Source organism: Grus americana, chromosome 1, assembly GCF_028858705.1.
Source record: "Grus americana isolate bGruAme1 chromosome 1, bGruAme1.mat, whole genome shotgun sequence".
NCBI lineage: Eukaryota > Metazoa > Chordata > Aves > Gruiformes > Gruidae > Grus > Grus americana.
In genome coordinates, this window is record NC_072852.1 from 203,890,363 (window position 1) to 203,912,504 (window position 22,142).

General features: G+C 37.0%; 1 protein-coding gene across 5 annotated transcripts in view; it reads right to left on the reverse strand.

The window, feature by feature from the left end:
- The window catches only part of DYNC2H1 (dynein cytoplasmic 2 heavy chain 1), a 174,795-nt gene that overhangs the window by 61,545 nt on the left and 91,108 nt on the right, over nucleotides 1-22,142 (reverse strand). For 4 of the 5 annotated variants that reach the window (XM_054849169.1, XM_054849177.1, XM_054849197.1 and 1 more), the window contains 8 exons: nucleotides 20,286-20,363; nucleotides 18,965-19,096; nucleotides 17,070-17,142; nucleotides 13,143-13,303; nucleotides 8,398-8,523; nucleotides 5,799-5,909; nucleotides 3,717-3,872; nucleotides 1,760-1,835 (listed from right to left, as the gene is read on the reverse strand). In XM_054849169.1, the coding sequence (XP_054705144.1) occupies nucleotides 1,760-1,835; nucleotides 3,717-3,872; nucleotides 5,799-5,909; nucleotides 8,398-8,523; nucleotides 13,143-13,303; nucleotides 17,070-17,142; nucleotides 18,965-19,096; nucleotides 20,286-20,363 (913 nt within the window). Of the gene's footprint in view, nucleotides 1-1,759; nucleotides 1,836-3,716; nucleotides 3,873-5,798; nucleotides 5,910-8,397; nucleotides 8,524-13,142; nucleotides 13,304-17,069; nucleotides 17,143-18,964; nucleotides 19,097-20,271; nucleotides 20,364-22,142 lie in introns of those variants that run through there. The other variant, XM_054849205.1, reaches the window with a different exon arrangement.

Here is a 22,142-nt window from a genome sequence, read left to right on the forward strand (position 1 = left end):
GATGCTACTAAAATTTTAATTATGTGCTCCTTTGTCATAAATAAAAATAACTTCCCTTGTTCAAAATTTTATACACTTATATCACAGTCCCACCTGATCTCATAAAATAAACTGATTGATTGAACCAAAACCAGATCATGCTTGAGACAGGTAACATTACCAGAAATGTCATCTTTCAAACACAAAGAGGTCCAGGATAGGTACTTTGTAAATAATCATAAATCACACAACATAGCACATAAAACTAAGCATGGTACTATTAGTTTCCTGGTCGTGATGACTGATGTTGCAATTTGATTAATCTGCCTTAGCTATATCCCACAAGTTCAAAATAACTTATTTCCCCTCCCTTCTACAACAGTTGTCCAAAATAACTACATGGGACAATGATCTACTTGTACCCTATAGCTTTCATGTGCAGGTAACAGCTTGATCAGAAAGGTACTTCTTAAAATCCCTTGAAAAAAGGAAGAAACAATTACTTTAAAAGGTGGTTTTTTTGGTGGTAACTGTTGTTTCCAAATACTTCAGTCATTCCTTCCTAAGAAAAGTTATCTTCACAGCAATAGTTAATGATTAGATTACTGATTATCATTGATAGCTCATGATTCAGTCTCTTTACATCATTGTGTTTCAAATCTGTAAAACCAAGGTCCAATTCCAGAAGCACTAATTATCTATAAATCTTATTTAAGTCAATGATCATAAATTATCTCTATCAGTTCCTAACTTTGAAATTATATAAAATTCAAAGACTTTAGAAAAAATTACCTTTTTCATCCTAACTAATATTAAGAAATTACTAAACTACTTAACAGAACAATGAAGTGGACTCTATTTAACTGTGAATTTCAATATGAAGAATTCATTCATATGCAATTCATTTATCCAAAATATGGGGGAGCTCACACTGAGAAGGAATGGAGACAGAAGACTTCATCTTCCAGGCATTGCTGTATTTTCTTTTTATTTCTCTGGGCTCAAGAAGCTGAGCAGAATAGTTCTTGGCACAAAGAAATTATTGCTTTACCCAACCTAACCAAAAATTGCATTATGATTCACCCTGTGTTTCTAGCTTTGCTTACTGGTAATGAGCCCTGCAGTATCTCCATTCTTATCTGAGTGTTGTAGAAAGATAAAGTTCTTCATGTAACATCTCTGCTAATGGTAAAATGACACAGGTCCGGTTTGAACCTAAGGTCAGATGGCACAAGGTGGCTTGCACCCACACAGCTGAACTCTCTTTTGCCCTGAAATAAGGTAACCTCTTATCTGCTGCATATTGGAAAGAGTCTCCCAGTCCTGCTACCTGACAAACCATGTCTTGTCACTGCATAAGCCAAATATGGGGAAAAATACACCTGATCATGGAATAGTTTTGAGCCTGTGCCCAGCTCTTATTAGTTTACTAATACAGACATATCCTCAGAGTCTGGATCTACATCCAGAAAAGTCTGATAAGCCTACACACAGCTGATTCATGGTCAGACTAGTTCCCATACTGAAGCAGTTACCTGTCTACCTGGTCATGTGTCTGTATTTGTGAAAATATTCCAATGAAGATTCAAATGCAAAATTCAAATACCTTCAAAGCAGCCTTTAAACGAAATGGCCTCATTGCAAATGAAACAATCATGCAAAGTAACCAATTTATTAAAATCATCGTGAAAGTTATTAATATTCTGAAAATTTTAAATAAGAGACATTCAGAAGGGTTATGATACAGAGGTGAAAAATCTTTCCTTAAGAAGTGACTTACCCTCAAAGAGTCTATCGATAATGTCAAAACCAGCACGGAGATCAGATAAAGAAAATTCATAAAACTTGGTCCAACCCTACCATTAAAAGAAACCCAAAGAATTTAATTAGTCATACAGTGATGATCATGAAGTAAAATGCAAATATTATGTGGTTAGTGAATACTGTATAATACTTAATAGTGAATGAAAAAAGAGACAATCTATGTCCTCTCAAGTGCATCTTTGGAAACATTCAGTGGAGGCAGTATAAAAAAATCAGCTCTACCAGTGCATTTAATTTTACATACTTATACAAACTAGAATCCATTGAATATTAGGAACACAAACTTAAGATTCTTTTATTTTTTAACAGTATTTACTTCAACTAAAACTTGCTCACATCTGTGAGTAGATCATGCACTGCATTATGATTTTATTTCTGAAGGCTTTTTTGCATTTCGGTTTCCTTTGGATTTTAGTAAATAGGTCTGATTCTTTAAATAGAGTCTACATTATATCTTAATCATCTAACTCCTTAATTCATATCACTTCTCTACTGACAGTAAAAATTATCATGAGAAAAGTAATTACTGCTACTATTACAGCAAAAATGCTGACCACCATATGCATATTTTAATCATTCTCAGTTTGTACCTCCTTTCTGTTCTTGCTGGCATTATTCTTCACATAGAATGTAATGTGTAATTCTTTCCAAAACCTTTTAATGTAAATGGATAAGTATAAATAAATATTGATATATGATACCGAATGCAGGAAATCCAGATCTCAAAGGTATCTCCTGTTGCTGTATCCTTATGGTTGTACCTTTGCATATGGATCATATCATTGGAACAGGAGCATATAGCTCATGATGAGAAACGTGCAAATGTGTCAGATAACATGCACATATTCAGTGAGGTGGGTACAGTCTCAGGTCTGTATATTCATTATAAATTACAAGAGCTTATAGCTGTGTTTAATTGCAGTCCAGCAATGTTAGAAGCTGGTAATCTTAAGCAAAATATAAAACCATCGCTAAGCCTGCACGAGACAAACACAGTTACAGTGCAATTAGGGAGAAAGCAGTAATCCTATCTGGTGCCACTTGGAAAGCTGGCAGTAAATGAACATTAATTTGAACAAAGCCAAATGAGAGTTCATGTGTCAGATCAGTACTTTAAATATTTTCACCTATTCTATTTCTTGAACACCATATTCAAAGTCCATTACTGCAAGAGGCAGACAACCTTAGAAATCACAAAGTCAAAACTAGCAAAAAACCTCTCAAACATTCCAGGCTCTGCCAGATCGAATCTTTCAGATGACAGGTTAATTTCACCCCCAGTCTAAATAAAATAAACAAGACATAGAACACTTTGTTGGTCAAGGGGGGGTGGGAGGGTGGCGTTTCTGTTGAATTTAAGCATCTGCAGCCAGAAAGAAATGTTTGCTTTAAACAAAAAATTATCTAAGGAAAAAACACATCACAGGCTCTTAAAACCATTGTAAGCCTCAGAAGAAATGAGTAAATTCCCTTGTTTTTCCTTCTCCTTGAACAGAGTTTTTGTGCAGAAAGAGTAGACAATGTCGTCTCCTCCTTCCCACCAAAGTGTCTCTTTTCTCACATCTTCCATTCAATCCTGTATGATTCAAAAATATTTTTTCCCATCCCTAACAAACAGAATTCACAGAACCATGGGTTCCATGGAACCTCACTTCTTCATCAGTATCATTCAATACACAAATTACAAAATAACCCCATGCAGGCAGTAGCAATTTTCAGAGGGACAGGAATTTAGGCTACCAAGATCTTATTTTGCAATGAATTTAGAGAGAATAAGGAAGGCAGGCATTAGAAGTATCCACATTTTTCTCATCTCTGAACATGACCCAACATACACCTGATAAAAAATACTTCCAACTATAAAAGCTAATAAATAGGGTAAATTTTTTAAAAAGTAGAAAAAATATTATTACCTGAGGAATATAATTTCTTCTTTCTTGGCATACAGCATGAAACCATGCTAAACAAAAGAGAGAATGCGCTCGAGACAAATTCCCCTTTTTATTAATTTGCTCTGGTGTCCAAGATTCATAGGTTCGCAAGAGATTCTTTTTGAGGCCTGGAGGTGCCTACATTGGAAGGAAAAACAGTTCTAGATAGAAAACCCAACACTTTTATGTACTATTTTCTTAAATTCTAACTTACAATTTATAACTTAATGAAATGACAAACAGTACTTAATGAAATAAAATTTAATAAGAAAAAAACCTGCTTGTAATAAATGGACTAACAACAGAATGATCTTATACTGAAAATAACTTAAACATACTGAAGGAAATAGCTACTGGTAGGAGGACTGAACTACACTGAAAGAACTTAGTGAAAGAACAGTACTGTATCAAAATATGTAAGCTTAAAAGTAAATTCAATTTTTTCAATAAAAAGACGCTTTCTTCGAATTTTACAAGCTCAACTACCAATTATCATTTCTGTGTTCAGAGCCAACTTGCCTTATGCCATCTCCACACTCTGGTAGCTAGCATATAGATATAGTATATATGTATGATAAAATGCCAGTTCTCTGATGTAGTGGCAGGGAATGTCCACAATCAGTAGAAATAACTGCAGTTAAAGTGTACATCATAACAAAGATTACAGTGCTTAAAAGTAAAAACAACTGATTAGATACCCAGCCATTTTCAAATTACTTGCAAGTGTGAAGGCAAACGTAAATTTTAAAGAGATTTAAATCAAATTTTCATATTTATAATAATGCTCTTTCTTTTGAAAAATAATGCTTGTTAATGTTTCCGTAAGATTACCATAGTTGCATATGTTACATATGCACACTTGTGGCAAATAATTGAAAAATGTTGTAGTCAGTTGATGAATTTCTTTTAAACTATCTACATCTTGATTGGTAACAGTTAAGGGACATACCACAACCACAAAATAATCAAATATTATTAGCTGAGTCATTGGCTATCATTGCCCATTCGTGGTAACAAAATGTTTACTATAAATGAAAAGGTAACAAAAGGATTTAGAACATTGCAACAGTGTGAAGTTCCAATTATTCCAAAGAGAGAGATCAGTAACTTCAAGAAGGTAGCTGAAAAGAAATGTGACAATCCTACACAGTCCTGTAGTTTCTGTTCCACTGAAGACCTCAATATCAGCAAGAAGGTACTCCAGAAGCTTAAAAATACCTGCAGCCAATATAAAAGTTTAACAATTCTGGCTTCTTAAAGTCAGCATTATTGGACTACAAAAGGTCAGAGCTTCTTGGTTTAGCTGTAGGCAAAATCTCCACACTCCATAACCAATGGAAGACTTAGTGGCATCCCTATCCATGATTTCATTAGTAGACATTAATGCATAAGTGCATTAATAATTAGAGCACTTTCTAACAAGTTGGAGGAGCATGGTCCCAGTTATTCCTTAGGTTGAGCCATTTTGAAAGTAAAGCTCTCAATTTTTAATCAAGGCCTTTAACTGTGTGTTCTGCTGTATGGGAAGAGAGCCATTTTTTGTTGAAAGGGTCCAGTGAATACAAAGCTATGAGGTCAGAAAGAAAAATAAAGAAGATAAAGGGTGATTCTGTGGTCTTCAGATGAGGACATTCGTTAAGAAGGAGGAATGTTTTTCATCCACGTTCCAGCACCTGTGTAGGTAGTCACTTTTAAGAAACACTGATTAAATGCATGAAAGAATTTGGAATACAAACCAGAACAAATACATCCCCCCAGTAAATTTACTTTCAGTTCAGATTTTCAACTGGAAAAAATATCTGGAAAGAAGTTTTACTGAAGTTTACTTGCCTTTAAAGCACAGCTTCTACAAATTTCCACGTACACACCACAAATAATCATTAAAAGTCTTTCAAGGTAAATTCATAGCATATTTTGGATTACATCTAATTGAAATATAAGGCCAAACTAGTTATGTAAATAGTCCACATTATCCAAACATTATTCTATCTAAACATATAGTTTACTTACATCTGAGTTCATTCATTTTAAATATGTAAGAAAAGCTTCCCAAACAGAACTTACTTCATAAGTTATTTTCAGACTTGATTGAAGCAAAATTGGAGTAAATTTTGGATGAACTTCAGTAGTAAGCCAAAGGCGAAAGTTTCGTTGAGGCTGTAATGTATTCAGTTCCTATTAAAGAGATGTTATACAGTGAAGTGGGCTTTGGGTTGTTTTTTTGATATACAGAACTGTATTTACAAAATCATAATATCCTAAATTAGAAAGATAGACTTGCCTAAAAATTCTTCAGTTATTTTTACAAGTAAGGTTATTCAAAAGACTATAGTTCAAGATGTGCTGTCTCCACACATTCTATACGCTCGCTGTTCTCAAATTTGAAGTTCATCCTAGCTGTGTCAAAATACTTGCATCTCCCTCCCAGACGCTAAACACAGAACATAAAAATATGTATCAGTTCTTTACTTCTTTTAAGTAAAAAAACCACCAGAAGGCTACATCTCAAAAGATGAAGGCTTGGAATGTGGGCTACATATCAACAGATCTCAATGACTTTCAACAACTGTATAGCTATATTAATTTCTTTTTCTTCAAGTGTTTTTGCCCCTGCTGGAGCAGGGGCAGAGTGTGAGGAGTCCTCCCCATGAGGAGGAAGGAGCAGCAGAGACACCGTGTGATGAACTGACCACAACCCCCATTCCCCGTCCCCCTGTGCTGCTGCGGGGGAGGAGGGAGAGAAATTGGGAGTGAAGTTGAGCCCAGGTAAGAAGGGAGGTTTGGGGGGAAGGTGTTTTAAGATTTGGTTTTATTTCTCATTATCCTACTCTGATTTGATTGGCAATAAATCAATTCTCTTGAGTTGAGTCTTTTTTGCCCCTGACAGTAATTGATGAGTGATCTCTCTCTGTCCTTATCTCAACCCATGAGCCCTTTGTTATATTTTCTCTCCCCTGCCCTGCTGAGGAGGGGTGCCTGGGTTATTCCTCCCCAGGGGAAGAACTTAGCATTTCCCTTTGCTGAATTTCATAAGGTTCCTGTCTGTTTACTTCTCCAGCCTATCAAGGTCCCTCTGAATGAAAGCACACCCATCCATCGTAACAATTATTCCTCGCAGTTTTTTATTATCTGTACTTGCTGAGAATGCACTCCATCCCATTATTCACATCATTAATTAAGTTGTTAAACAATGTTGGCCACAGTATCAACCCCTGGAGGACACCACTGATGACTGGCCTCCAGCTGGAATTTTTGTTGCTGACATCAGCCCTTTGAGCTCCGCAGTTCACCCAGTCCATATTTATTTTATCAGCATGTCTATCAGGATGTCACGAGAGACAAACTAAGATATAAAAAATGATCCACAGCCTTGGAATCAGGAGATATAACAGAAGAAAACAAGGGAATTTACATGCTGGTTCAAGTGCAATCATCTGCAGCATGTGTCCTCTGATATATCATGTTTGGCTAGAAGACAGCTAAGGGCAGTCAGTTGTAAGCTGTGAAGCTATAATCTTCATATTGATAAAAGTTCACATTGACCAGTGTGTCAGAACACATATTTCATCTGCTCAAATGAAAAGACTGTGAGAACTAAATTTAAGTACCTAGATGGAACTAACCTATAAATAGGCAGGTCTCTCCCAAGAGGATGTTCAAACATGCCAATTACATAGCCTCACACTTGCTAATAGTATGCAAAACAGACAAGGGGATGTGCTTAGTCAAATATGGGCAAATCTCAGTCTACATTAAGTTCAGCAGGAAGTTTAACACCTTCAGTATTATGTTTTGTGGAAAGAATAGGAAACTTCTGATGCATATCTGTATTTAAATACTTACAAGATCTGAAATTTCATAATTACTAAGAGGCTTACAGACACTTCCTTACTATTCACTACCATATTCAAACTTGATGGCACATATCAGTGTAATCTTGCTTTGCCTTTCCCTTTTTTTTCAATATGGATTATACAAACGTGAAAAAGGCACATGCATGCCACATGGTCATTGCTAGACAGACAGAAGATAGACTCCAAGCTCATGTGCATGGAGTACACTTTATGGACAATCATTAGAAACTGGAAAATTAAGATTGTAGTAACCGTGGATAGGAATCCGCCACCTTTCTTTTTTTGAGTTATTTTGTTTTGTGGATTTCACAGCAATATACATGTAAAGTCACTTTAATCTAGTTAGCAAGTTAGGCATTTTACATGCCATAAGTTAAGACTGTGTTTCTATAAAACATTAGAAATTTTAATTTTAAACTAGTAAAAAACCTCTTGGTGACTCAGACACAAGCTACACTTAACATAAAAGAAGTAATAAAAAGAAAGTCCTAGAACTGGATGGAGAAAAAAACCAAACCATATATAGATTCAGAGCTCAGCAGACATGGGCAGTATCTCATAAAGTACCAGAAGTCCTAACAGGATCATTTGTTCACTCATTGTGGCAGAAATACTCTACATTGTCTGAAAACTAAAGTGCTTGCATGAAGAAAGGAGGGAAAGAGCCACTTAGATCTGAAGCATTTCACCTTATTCTTGATTGAGAAAACTGCCAAGGTTTATTTTTAAATTGCTGGAATTTTAAACATCACCATGGAAATGCCTGAAACGCTCTAGCTTCCAATACATTCTTCTCTTTTTACCCTCACCTTTTCCAGTACAGGAAGCCAAGATGTAACAAGATGCAGGTTCTTCAAACACAGCCATTCTCCATTGCGTGCACATTCTTTTAAAGTCTGAATAGCCAGGTCGGCTTGGCCTTGGCCCATTGCAATCTGAAATGTAAGACACAGTTGTATCAGGAATTTATCATACCTCATTTAACAGCTAAATACAAAATTGTGTTTCCAAGTTAGATTGCATATGTAAAAAAGAAGATGTGCTAACAATGACCAGAATTTTCTCTAATGTGATAGGCTACTAAAGTAGGGAAAAGATGAATGAAAACGTAGTTTTCTCTTTGCAACCTATCTAACCAGAGTTTCTTATGAAACCACATTACCTAGTCTTTTTATGGAAAAAACATACATCACTTGGTGACAGTGATGGTATTTTATAACTCAAAAAGTAATTTAAACATCAGTGACTGAACTGTATTACTGCAGAACTGCTGATACAATAAACCCGAGATAAATGAGAACGAGTTTTCTTTTGACTGTAAGTTAGGAGTACTTCCTCTGAAGAGAAACACTCAATTTCATATTGAGATGAGTGAAAAACTAAGGCTGCTCTCTTTCCAACTGGGAAATATGAATAGCTTAACAAACAGTCTTATCTTCATTTTTTGTAGTACCATATTGCTGCTAAAATAAATTTGGATCTTCAAATGGAAATACAAAGGGCAAAAACTGAATTTTCAGATAAATTAGTAAAAACTGAAAATAGACAGGCTTGTTCTGTGGCACAATTACTAGAAGAATTTATGTTAGACTACCCGTAGAGTACATTCACCTTAGTTCTCCCCTAGAACCTAATTGGAAGCTGTACATAACAAAAAACCCTGAAACAACAGGTTGAAAAGAAAATGGTGTTAGCCAATCTGAAAAGTCTTAGAATTACTGCTATAGCAAAACAGAACTAATTTGATTATTATGACTTGATCAAATATCCTTTAAGAGGAAATCCATCCTGCCTTTTTATCCTAAAAGCGTCCTGAATCAAAGAAAATTGGGGCCTTAGCTTTATATGATGATACAGGGATATCCTCTGCCTAAAATAAAACTTAGTATAATATCTTGAAATAATTTAAAATAGCCGAAAGAAGATAACTGAAAGTCACCAGACAATATGATAGCACACCACACAAATTTAGTGGTCTGTTCTTTATCCCATATGAGAAATGATTCAACAGAGAAGAAAAATCTGTTCTATGTTCTATTCAAATTGCATGAGAAAGTGCAGGAAAAAATAATAACAAAATATTCTCATTAATAAGACAACTTTTGGATGGCTTAGCTTTAAGTACCACTCCTTAATCAAATACCATACCGTGTTACATTTTAGAAGTCTAACATGTAAAGGATGTTTAGAGATAAACACAAAAAGCCATGTGGCAGAGTAAGAAACACGCACTCAGAAACGTTCACAGCTAGATAAGCTGGCAGCAGGATCTAAATCTTTACAATTTGATGGGAAAAATATATTATATCAGTGCACATTCCAGGAAAGGAACAATTTCAAGGACTGTTTAAAAATAACATTAAACTTGACATTTTCCATTTCTATGCTAACCAGTGATCAGCTAGATAACTCCCCTACCCTGAATATTTCAAATGACAGAAGGAAATAACGTTTTACAGAAAGGCATAAAGTGTATTGGTACTGAGTATTAGGAATATTAGGAAACCAATTGTATCATAGAATAATTTAAGTTGGAATGGGTCCTGGAAGGTCTCTAGTTGAATCTCTTGCTCAAAGTAGGGCCAGCTATGAAAGATCAGACAAGGAGCTGAGGGCTTTCTCCAGTGGACTCTTGGGAACCTCAAGGATGGAGACTGCACTGGGAAATCTGTTGACTGTTTTCATGGTGAAAAATTTTCTCCATATCCAGTCGTAACCTATCTCATTACCATTTATGCCCACTGCTCCTTTCCACCATGCCTGATTGCAAAGAGTCTGGGTCCATTTTCTCAGTGACCTTCTTGTAGGTATTGAAAGGCTGTTACTAGATCATCACAAAGACTTCTCTGCTGGCAGGGCACAGTGCTGACTTATCTACAGCTTGTCATCTACAAAAACTCTCCAGTCCTTTTCAGCAGAGGTCCTCCTCAGCCAGTCAATCCATTGCCTGTATCATTGCAAGAGTTTCTTCCTTCCCAGGGGCAGGACTTTGCATTTCTTGAGTTCTGTGAGGTTCCTGACAGCCAAGGAAAGCCAAGGAGAGTTGTGAGCCCATTGCTCAGTGGGGCAGGGCACATAGTGACACGACACATGAAAAAGTTTGAGGTACTCAGTGACTTTTTAGCCTGAGGTTTCATTGCTGAGACTTGTTTTCAGGCCTCCCAGGTCTCACAAACCCACAAGCAGGAGCGAAGCAATACCCACAGTAGGGACAGAGAGATTTAGGAATCACTCAACACACTTAGAAATAAAAAACTCCACAGGACGAGATGGGATGCATTCAAGAGTGCTAAGGGGACAGTTAATGTCACTCCTTGCTCTCATCTTCAAAAGGTTATGTTGATTTGGGGTGTCTGCCGATGAAAAAAGAAAATGATACATTTATCTTCAAGAAGGGCAAAGAGGATAAAGATCTAGGTAATTACAGGCTGGTCAGCCTCCACTCAGTCCCTGGGAAGGTTATGGAGCAAGTCCTCTTAGAAGGCATTTCTAAACACATGAAGAACACAGAGGTGATAAGGAGCAGCCAATATAGATTTACTAATGACAACTCATGCCTGATTGACCTCATTGCTTTCTATGATGAGGTGACTGCTGCTGCGGACAAGGGGGTGCCAGTGAATGTTGTATACCTTGACTTTAGTAAGGCTTTTGACAGAGTCTCCCATAACCTCCTTATCACCAGATTGGAGAAATATGGGCTGGAAAAGTGAAAAATAAGACAGGAAGAACAATGGCCGGACTCCTGGGCTCACAGGATGGGCAGTAGTGTAGAGTCCAGCTGGCAGCCAGTTAGTAGTGGTATCCCTCAGAGATCAGTACTGTGACAAATACTGTTTAATGTCTTCATCAGTGACCTGGGTTATGTGACTGGGTGCACTCTCAGCAAGCTAATGGATAACAGCAAAGAGTGTGGGGTGAGGGCAAGCAACCAGTATGCTGGAAGGCAGGGTTGCTACTCAGATGGGCTTGAACAGCCTGGAGAAACAGGATGGCAGTTCATGAAGTTCAGCAAGGCAAATGCAAAGTCCTAGACCCAGGATGGAATTACTCCATATAACAGGCAGGCTGGGGTCTGCCTAGGAAGCAGCTTTGGAGAAAAGGAGGCCCTAACGGACAACAAGTTAAATATGAGTCAATAATGGGCCCTTGCAACAAAGGCCAATCCCATAATGGGCTGTATTAGCAAAAGCAATCAGCAAGTACAGGGAAGTGATCCTTACCCTCTCTTTGGAACTTGTGAGACCACATCTGGAATACTGTGTCCAGTTTTGGGCTCCCCAATGCAAGACAGACGTGGTCATACTGAAGTGACTCTAGAGTAGACCACTATCATGGTCAGGGCACACTGAGCAGTGTTTGTTTAGCCACTCAATCAGGAGACTTTCTTGCTGTCTACAATTACCTGACTGAAGGATGCAGAGAAGATAGATCCAGACTCTTTCAGAGGCACATGGTGATAGGACATGAGTCAATAGACAGAAGTTGGAACACAGGAAATACTGATTTGATATTAGGAGAAACATTCTGCTGTAAGAGCGATCGCATAGTGGAACAAGCTGCCCAGAGATATTTTGGGATGTCCATCCTTAGAGGGGGGACCTCCCGCCTCTGAGCAGGGAGTTAAAGTAGATGGTCTCCAGAAGTTCATTCCAACCTTGGTTATTCTATGAATTTAACAGTTACAGTAAATTTCTTCTTAAAAAAATAAACATTGTTTTCATCACCTCTGCATAGATCCAATTCTGAAACAGACACAGAAAATATAAAGTGATTTCTTAACAGTACAATTCCTGATTAAAGTCTACTCAAGGGGAATTATTTTCAACCAGTTCTGTGTTGAATGCAAAACAGGGAAAAAGTTGTAAAACATGACAATAAACAACTGTTATATTGGCTGAGCAAATAATTTCAGTGTTGTATGCCTGTACCTGAAACATGAGGGCTTTCCCACATGGTCAATCTTAAACACTTTTCAAAAAAGACTTGCGATATAAAAGTTCTGTTCAGGAACTCACATCATCTATTATTTGGTTAACATTTACTTGTAAAATTTCTCAAAATATTTTACAGAATTTCACAAAATACCAACGTATTCACAAACACTGAACATCTGATTTATGTTTTCTGTTGAAGAAAGATATATGCAAGTTCTATAAGCAGAAGAAATTATGAAGTCTAGTTTTCAGTGGGTTTTGTTCATATTTTGATTATTCCACACTAAAAAAAGATAATGCTTCAGCATGTATAACAATTCTCAGTCTCTTTTTTTCTCTTCCGTCTATCTTCTCATTTTCCCCTTCTCCAAGTTGGAGGAATGCCTCTCATGTGGAATCTGCTTCTGAGAGGCATCACTAATTGCATCTCTCTTCTCCACCCCATTTTGCCAATGGAATCAGAAGTTAGTGGCAAGATAGGTGGGAATAACAAACACATAGACACAAAACCATGTTTTTACATACTAACTTCCTTAAAAATGAAGGTAAAAGAGATATTACTACTGTAAAGTTTTAAACATTGGGGGTTTTAATCATTATGCTTATCTAAGACTGACCTGATGGTAGCATTCAGTATTTCTTTCAACACTTGCAAGTTCTTGCAACTCTTGAGAAGGATCAGCACCAGGAGAAATAATTATCAAGATAGGCTCAACTTCCAGAGTCTCTTTATACAGACGTTTCAAATTCAGAGGTGATGGAGATAATTCTTTTATTCCTAGAATTAGAATTGTTATGGAAATAAAGTGACTACGCAGGATGGAGCACTTCATTAACCGCTTTAGAGGTCATCCAGCTTTTGAACCCATAAAATGGGTTCTACAAAGAGAGAAAAAAAATCCTTACAATATGCAGGTAGAAGGCACCCAATATTGATAAAAAAAAAGACACAAGCACCAATATGGTGCCTGGACTTCCAGCTTGACAAATAAAACCTGCAGTCTTCATTTAGAGTATAGCCTTCAAGAAAACATACAAAAAGAGAAGAGCTGGAATATAAGAATATGAGAAGCTACGTTATTTGCTAAAACTAATTGCAGAACTTCTCCACATGCAGAACTTCTGTATTAATTATTAGACTTTGACTTTCCAAAGTTCTTGGTACTACAATTACTTTGTCTATTATTTCTTTTAATATACAACTTAAATGGTTAGAATGCTGACCTAGTATAGGCAAGGCATTTATACACAAGCCCAAAGCTATAAGTGTATCATAAACAGTGTTAATTGCATATTTTCAATGTGTCTTTAGACTGGTCCTTAAATACTGAAGTGTTAGGTGCAATGGGAAATCACAACACAAAGCAAGACAGAACAGCCAAATCAGTGACATCTATGCCATACCTACTTAGAGACATAATACACATTTCCTTGAGGGCACAATCTGCTTTCAGACTTGAGCTATTATCTCCACATAGAACATTACTATATAATTTGAATATAAAAGGTCAGCTTGGTAAAAGTATGAAGTCTGGGTTCTCTGCATGTAACTGTACAGACACTCTAACAGATGCATCTAAACACATCACTATCAATGAAAATAATTTTTAAAAATTGAATTAAGCAAGACAAATATTGGAAAATATTTTCATTTTACATTCATTAGGCATGTAGAGGTAATATAAGCAGAGATAAATACATAAACTGAGGCTATAAGACAATTGATATGTGTAGCTCCCTTGAGTTCTTCTGCTCACTGCCAATAAACTCTAAACCCTAGAAGAGCCATAAAATGACACTGAAATTAAAAGTAGGGCTGTTCAGAGCTGGACTAAAGCATGCTGAGTGAGGAAGACTCTTCAGGGACTCTCAACTGTCAGAATCTCAAAAATGCCTGACAAACATCTGCAAGTTGTTTTTCAATGAATCCTGTATTGGCCAAATTTGGATGCATCTTCAGAAGGCCTGAAAAAAGCTTACACTTGGAATGAAAGCTGCCCAGAATACTAGCTTTCTAGTCATTCCTCCACACTGAGCTTATAGTAACATTTTTCAGAAATACAAGCTACTCTAGATTTAACATTTCCTTCACTAACATAATAAATGGAAATAGCTAAGCTATGGCAGGGAGGGGAGAAAGAAAGTAGACAAATTAGCTAAGAAAAAAAAAAAAGAAATTATATAGAGAGATTGGTTTGGTTTTTTTCAACTACAGTAAGAATTCAAGCTACTTGAGCCACTCTAAGCAATAGAAGAAAAACATCAGGAAGTAGAACATGATAGCATTCTGTAGTATAAGAACATTTATTTTGGTTAGTTTTCATGAAGGTGCTTGCATTGCTGAAAATGGAAGACAATATTATGACTATAACTAGACAATCCAACATCAAATGTTTCTTTTTGTGGATGAGGACCACAAGGAAGAGGTACTTGTAATGCATTCTGATATTTGGGCTATAAACCACTGTCTTGCACCTTAAGCAAGTTTTATCTCATCAAATCCTTCTCTACTGAGTTGTATTCACTGTAACTGTATGTGTTGGGTTTGCGTGGCAAGGTTTTGGTAGCAGGGGGGCTACAGGGGTGGCTTCTGTGAGAAGCTGCTAGAAGCTCCCCGTGTCTGATAGAGCCAATGCCAGCCGGCTCCAAGACGGGCCCGCCGCTGGCCAAGGCCAAGCCAATCAGCGCCTCTGTGATAACATATTTAAGAAGGAAAACAAGAGTTAAAAAAAAAGCTTTTGCAGCCGGAGAGAGGAGTGAGAAGATGTAAGAAACTCTGCAGACACTAAGGTCAGTGAGGAAGGAGGGGCAGGAGGCGCTCCAGACACCAGAGCAAAGATCCCCCTGTGGTGAAGGCCATGGTGAAGCAGGCTGTCCCCCTGCAGCCCATGGAGGAAGGATGAGGGGGTGTAGAGATTCCACCTGCAGCCCGTGGAGGACCCCATGCCGGAGCAGGTGGAGGCACCTGAAGGAGGCTGTGGCCCGTGGGAAGCCCACGCTGGAGCAAGTTCCAGGCCGGACCGGTGGACCCGTGCAGAGGGGAGCCCACGCCAGGGCAGGTTTGCTGGCAGGACTTGTGACCCTGTGGGAGAGACCCCACGCTGAAGCAGTCTGCTCCTGAAGGTCTGCACACTGTGGGAGAGACCCCACACTGGAGCAGTCTGCTCCTGAAGGTCTGCACCCTGTGGGAGAGACCATGCTGGAGCAGTTTGTGAAGGACTGTAGCCCGTGGGAGAGACTCCATGTTGGAGCAGGGGAATGTTGAGAGGAGTCCTCCCCCTGAGGACAAAGAAGCGGCAGAGACAATGTGTGCTGAACTGACCGCAACCCCCGTTCCCTGCCCCTTTGTGCCGCTGAGGGGGGAGGAGGTTGAAGCCAGGAGTGAAGTTGGGCCCAAGAAGATGGGAGGGGTGGGGGGAGGTGTTTTAAGACTTGATTGTATTTTCTCGTTGCTCTACTCTGTTTTGCCTAGTAATAAATTAGATGAATCTCCTCTCTACATTCAGTCTGTTTTGCTCGTGACGGTAATTAGTGAGTGATCTCTCCCTGTCCTTATCTCGACCCAAGCCTTTTGTTATACTTCTCCTCCCCATCCCGCTGGGGGAGGGGTGAGTGAGCGGGTGCGTGGCACCCAGCTACCGGGTGGGCCTAAACCACGACAGCAGCCTATGAGTCAATTTTCCAGGTTCATTTTCTATCACATTAAAAACAGCCTTTGCCACTTACATTTAAGGTCTTTAAAATCTAGATTCTTTCCCTTCCATCAATCCCACTTCTGTCCTGACACTGTACCACATTAAAACCAACAAATTCTGCTTTGTCCCTACGTAATACAAAGGGTGACATTTAAAACTAGTGTCCACCCCAATGAGACACTCATAATTCATCTTCCATATGTGTATTGTCATTAAGTGCTAAAATCTAAAGGAAGACTTTGGTGTGCTGTATTGCAATGCAAAGATTATTTGGAATATAAGTCCCAAACTTTGGATACAATAGACCTCAGAGAGGAAACAGACTAGAATGAATATAAAATCAGAGTATTGAATCACTCTAAATCACATGTATTTCTAAACAGACAATAAAAATTGTATTACAGTCCCAGAGACAAAAATGACTGAAAATATGAAAGTCTTTTAAGATCCAACTTACAAAACCTCAAACCTAATGGTTTTTAAATGGTAAATGACAAATGAAATAATCTTTTTAGAAAATTTATGTCTTCAGAAAAATGCTGCAGCGTAAAATTTACAGAAAACCAGCTATCTTCCTTTCTTAATTACTCCAGTAGTTAAGAATTCATTAAAAGAATCTGGCAGATTTTTATTATATTTTAAATCACTATGCAGCATAAATCAAACCATTTTAAAAGCACTTTTTAAGAAGAAAACTTTACAAGAACAAAACCAGCAAATCCATTCATAGCATATTTTCAAATCCTAAAGCTTAGGGATTCCATAAAAACAATAAAATGAAAGAGAAACACAGGACAAAAAAAGTATTTAATTGTTGTGTAGAAACGCCTTGGTGAAAAATTAACTTACCCAGGGTTTTACAGGCAAAAAGAGCCATGGCACTCTGTAGCCTGTCTGGTCTGACAGCCTGGATCACAAGTACCTTAAAATAAAATATATTCAGGGGAGATGAGTTTATAAAGTATATTGTGACAATTTAAAAAGCAAGACTCTTCTAAGAAGGCTGAATTCTTTAAACTTCTCTTTAGAACAGTTATTTTCTCTGAATATATAGAGCCATCTGATCATTCCTTTCCAAGATAATCTAATGTAATTGTTTTTTTATAAGTAACTTGTCCTATTAATAGAATCAGAATATAGATCTACAGCTAATGTCTATTTGTAAGCTGGAACTTTTTCTACAGTGTTTTAGAAATAAGGTAGCTATGTGAGTAGCTAGAATGACAGAAAGCAAACTTAGCTTTATACTGGTAATCCAAATTCTACACATGTATTTAGGCAGTAACTTCCTAACTGGAATACTAACGTTTCTGATTTCAGTGTAGTAATACAGTAAAACAATCCATTTTGAAAGAATTTCCTTTGTTTAAGCACGCTTTTAGAGTTCTACATCTAAGTTCTTTTTCTGAGGTATTTTAACTTTCAAATGTCCTAGTTATGCAGATGCTTTTACTGTTCTTCAAAAGACTACAGAACAGGAACAGCTATTCAATTCAGATACAAATTAAATTAGTAGTTTCCCTACCAGCTACCTCTTTTTCAGTTATTTGTTAAAATCACCACCCCTTCTTCTACCCCCTTACTTGCAGACCTGTAAGCCTCAATTCTGAACCTATCATCACATTCCAGTTTCCAGGTCTGAAATATCTGTTGTTAGTTTTGGAGGAAAAATTAACTTTATTAAATTTTTAAGAAAGTACCACTTTTTAAGTTTGAGATTACACTAAATGTTACTGCACTATTTTTAAGTTTAACAGTTTGAAAGAAACTAACTTTTGAATGGCATATAAATCTAACCAGGTAGTTTCAGTATATTTCATCAACAGAAGCATTCTTAATACTTTCTATGCAAGGAACTAGATACATAATATGCTGATCATACTGGATTTATTTTCCTTCTATGCTCTTCTGCATTTCATCAAATCAAACATGACTCAGTCAAATTCCTTTGCAAAATGGTTTGTTCCTAAATTCCAGGCATGCTATTTTAGAAATTCTCCCCCTCCATAAATACGCCAAATAGAGAGCCCCTAAGAGCCAACCAGCATGAAACAATGTTGTCTTATACCCCATCACTTCTTTGGATGGGCCTTCATTTTATATGAAATGACTTCAAATGAAAAATCACAGCATGATTTGAAAGTAAGTAATGACACCTTCCATAAACACAAGAGGGATGACATTTTTCTCTTCCGGAGAAGACGGATCCCTGGGTGGAGGAAGGAACCTGCTACCCCAACATTCCTGGTGAGTTCTTGAATCACCAAGCTTTCAGGAAGAGTAGTATTTCATGACTACTATTCTGAAAAACAATTGCTGCTACTGTGTTTTGTGGTTTTCAGTCAGATGTGTGAGTTTGCACATTTAATGATGGATTAAATTAACGATGCTCAGCAAGCTGACAAATTCTGCAGTAACAAGGCAACCCTAAAAGAATTTTAATACCTATTCATAATTGAATATTAATAAAGAATATTAATAAAGAGCTTGTTACCTTACAGGGTACGCTCAGTTGCAGCCAACATGCCAACACAAAAAAAGACTCAGATAAGAGACAACTAACTATGTATTACAGAAAAAAAAAATCCTTAGACTAAATGAACTAGTTAAGCTGTCAGACAATGTAGATACTGTCACTGCCTATAATTCAACCAGGCCTGAAGCCTAAATTCCCAAGATGTAAAACTTACTTTCAATGATGAACTTATAATTATTTTTTAAATAATTTAATATGGAAAGATTACCTGCTGAAATAAAGAAATTCCTTTTACAATAGTAGATGGAAAGTCTTGTTCACACATAGAACTCTGAGAAAAACTGCGCCACAGACCTTCATCCTCAAAGCAAAGTGTCTGATAGAGACCTGGGAGAGAAATCTACAAAACCAAATACTGCATATTTAACAATGAAGAAGAATAGCTATTTGGACATTGTATATTTTAAGTAATTTACAAACACCACTATGACCCTAAACCTGTAAATACTTGTGTATAACACGTAACAGTTCAATTTTATCCTCAGAGTTAAAGAACAAAAGGGTACATTTTAAAATGGACCATTTGTTTACCTATTCCCTGGAAATGCTAAGTCTGTGTTTGCTCTATATTTTTGTTTTTAAACTTCTAGGTTCTTTGTTTTTAAACTTTGGGCTCTACCCAATTGTAGTCCTTTCCTTTAATCATGACCAGGTTCTTTTTCTATCTGTACATGATACTGATTTACCCAGTTACCCAATTACTGTTTGTTTGGTTTTTTTAAACTCCTAACAATCATGCTTGCCACACCATTATTGCAATTGTTCCTGATCCCTGGGGAAGAGAAACAAAAAATAATGAACTCTGGATTTAGCAGCAAAAGTCCTTGCCAATGATCAGTCAAGGTTTTCCTTCTTGCTGCTGAGGTATATGCAGGAGAAGAGCTTAAGACAGAATTTCAAGGACTAGTATCTCCATTTAGTTCCCTTCAGGATCAGAGGACATCAACATGGACTGTTGCAGGATGAATCAAGGCAGGAAAGTGTCTTTTGCTTTAGTTTGAAATTACTTGATCTGAGCAATTTCAAACTCTGAAATACCTTTAAAGGTGTGCATGGAAATCTGATAAGTAAAAAACTAGTTTCCCAATAAACAGTTTATGGTTTTTAATACAATATGAAGTGGTTTGTAAAAGTCATTACATAAAAGAAACCTGCAACTTAAATATTGTTTGCAATTTTTCCTCTGTATATTTTTCTACCTATAGAAATTGTAGTACCTTGGGTAGGCTTACAATATTTTCTAATCTAAGTGAGATGATAGGTTCATTCACATGCATTGAAATTCCTTGTTAAATGGGGTAGAGAAGTACATGAAAAGGCTCAGAAGCATTCGATGAAATTTAAAAAATACAGTGTGGTGTGTTTTTTTTCAAATGGGTATATATTAAGCCATGGTTTCTGGAAGATATAATAAACAGTTTAATATAACAAAATATTTCCATCTGACAAATACATATTTGAGTATTCAAGTCCAAATTACTATTTGCTAAAAACAAAGGCTTTTTGAGCACCTACCACATGATGTTTACCTTCAAAGATGCTACTGCCCAGGCTCGGTCTTGTTCTATCCAAGAGGGAATCTGGTCACGAACACTTCTTTGTGAATCCTTATTGAAGCAAGTTACATGTTACACACATGAGTTACACAAATTTTTGTGAAACACTATGTTCAATAATAAGATTGTGAAACCCATGTTTTTAATAAAAATAGCAGTCATAACAGGAATCTTTCTGTGGTCTTTTGCTAAGTTCATGACTGGCATAACAAAACAAATCTACCAGTATTTTAAACTTGAGATATATTGTTCACATTAATGTTTGCCTAACTACTTCAGCCTGAAAATATTTTATCATTTAGAATGTCTATATGACACACTTAACTCTACGTAGTTTTCCGTTAAAAACAAGGGACCCAAATGACTGGCTATCTGCATATGCTCTCTGAGCAACTGACTTAAAAAAAACCCCTCCACTATACATATTCACAATCATGAAGAGGATGGTTCTTCACTCAAAGGGTAATTCTGATGTAATACACTATGCAAAACATCACTTCTGGATATCTCTGCACTGATAAAGTTTGGCTACAGCTCTATTTTTCTGCTCCTGAGATGTTGGGGATGGAGAAAATTCTAAGGATGAACAACATAGCTTAAGCTCCAGTGGAATCTCTGTATTCACCATGTCATTTTTTATAAAAATTCTTACTGTACCCATTAACCAGTATGACAGTCTCTTTATGGAAATGTACTTGGATCTCTCAACCATAAAGCAACTTCAAGAGTGATTTTAAATGTTCAGCAGAAAAAAGGAAAGCTTTCTTGCAAAAGGACGTCTCAGCCATGAGTTACGAAGTCTGAGAAAGAATGAAAGTAGGAAACTCGGATGCAATTCTAGGAATAAACTTGAGATAGGTCTGCAATATATTGGCACTGACATCTAATTGAATTATAAAGACTCCATAGAGATGAAGAGGGACTTCTGTATTCACACTGAAATGCAAAACCTGTAGAGTCATCTAAGGGCAACAGAAACTGGGAATTTAAGGATCTTTTTAGCAACCAGCTGCCTAAGTAAGAAAATCCAAGTAATACATTGTGTTTTAAGTGACTTGCCACTTCTGCGAGCATGTATGTGAACACAGTTGGTGTCACAGATATTCTAAAAACAGGGTACTCACACTGGTCATTGTCTTGTACCACTGGATGTATGAAATACTCATAACTGTATGAAATACAGTTATCTAAACAAGGCTAAAGGTTAAAAGTAATTGGAAATGAGGAAAACTGCAGCTAAGCCTGAGGAAAATGAGCTAGCCTGACCCGGAATGAAGGAGAAGAGGAGATTAGTAAAAGAATAGGCAAAGACTGAGCTCATGATTCCTGATGTGTTTCCTAAAAACACCTTTCAAAACCTGTGCCAAAATATTTGGTCAAAGAAGGGATATAATGAATACGACTATGCAAAGCTTAGGTTTTTTTCTCTACCCTTTTGTGCTGGAAGGCTGTTTTGGAAGTATGCAGATTCAATAGAATTGAGGGACACTTGGTGAACTACAGCATGATTGGTCAGGCATGCAATAGAAATTACTTAAGCTAGCTCTGTCACCTAGGAAAATATATAAATACATCTCCAGATTTAGAACTCTGAGACAGGGGAAAAAAAGCATGTCAGAGTTAGCAAAGTGTGTGGACAATTCCATAAATCCATACAAAAAGTACAACTCATATATGATACTGGAAAAGGGATTCAGAAACATTGATTTTAGTTGCAGAAGAGGGCTTGAAACCTTCTCAAACATATCATCGAAAAACCAAATTGTAATCCTGGTAACAGAAAAAAAAAAAAAAAAGAAAAAAGCAACAAAGGCAAAAAGTTATGTAAAT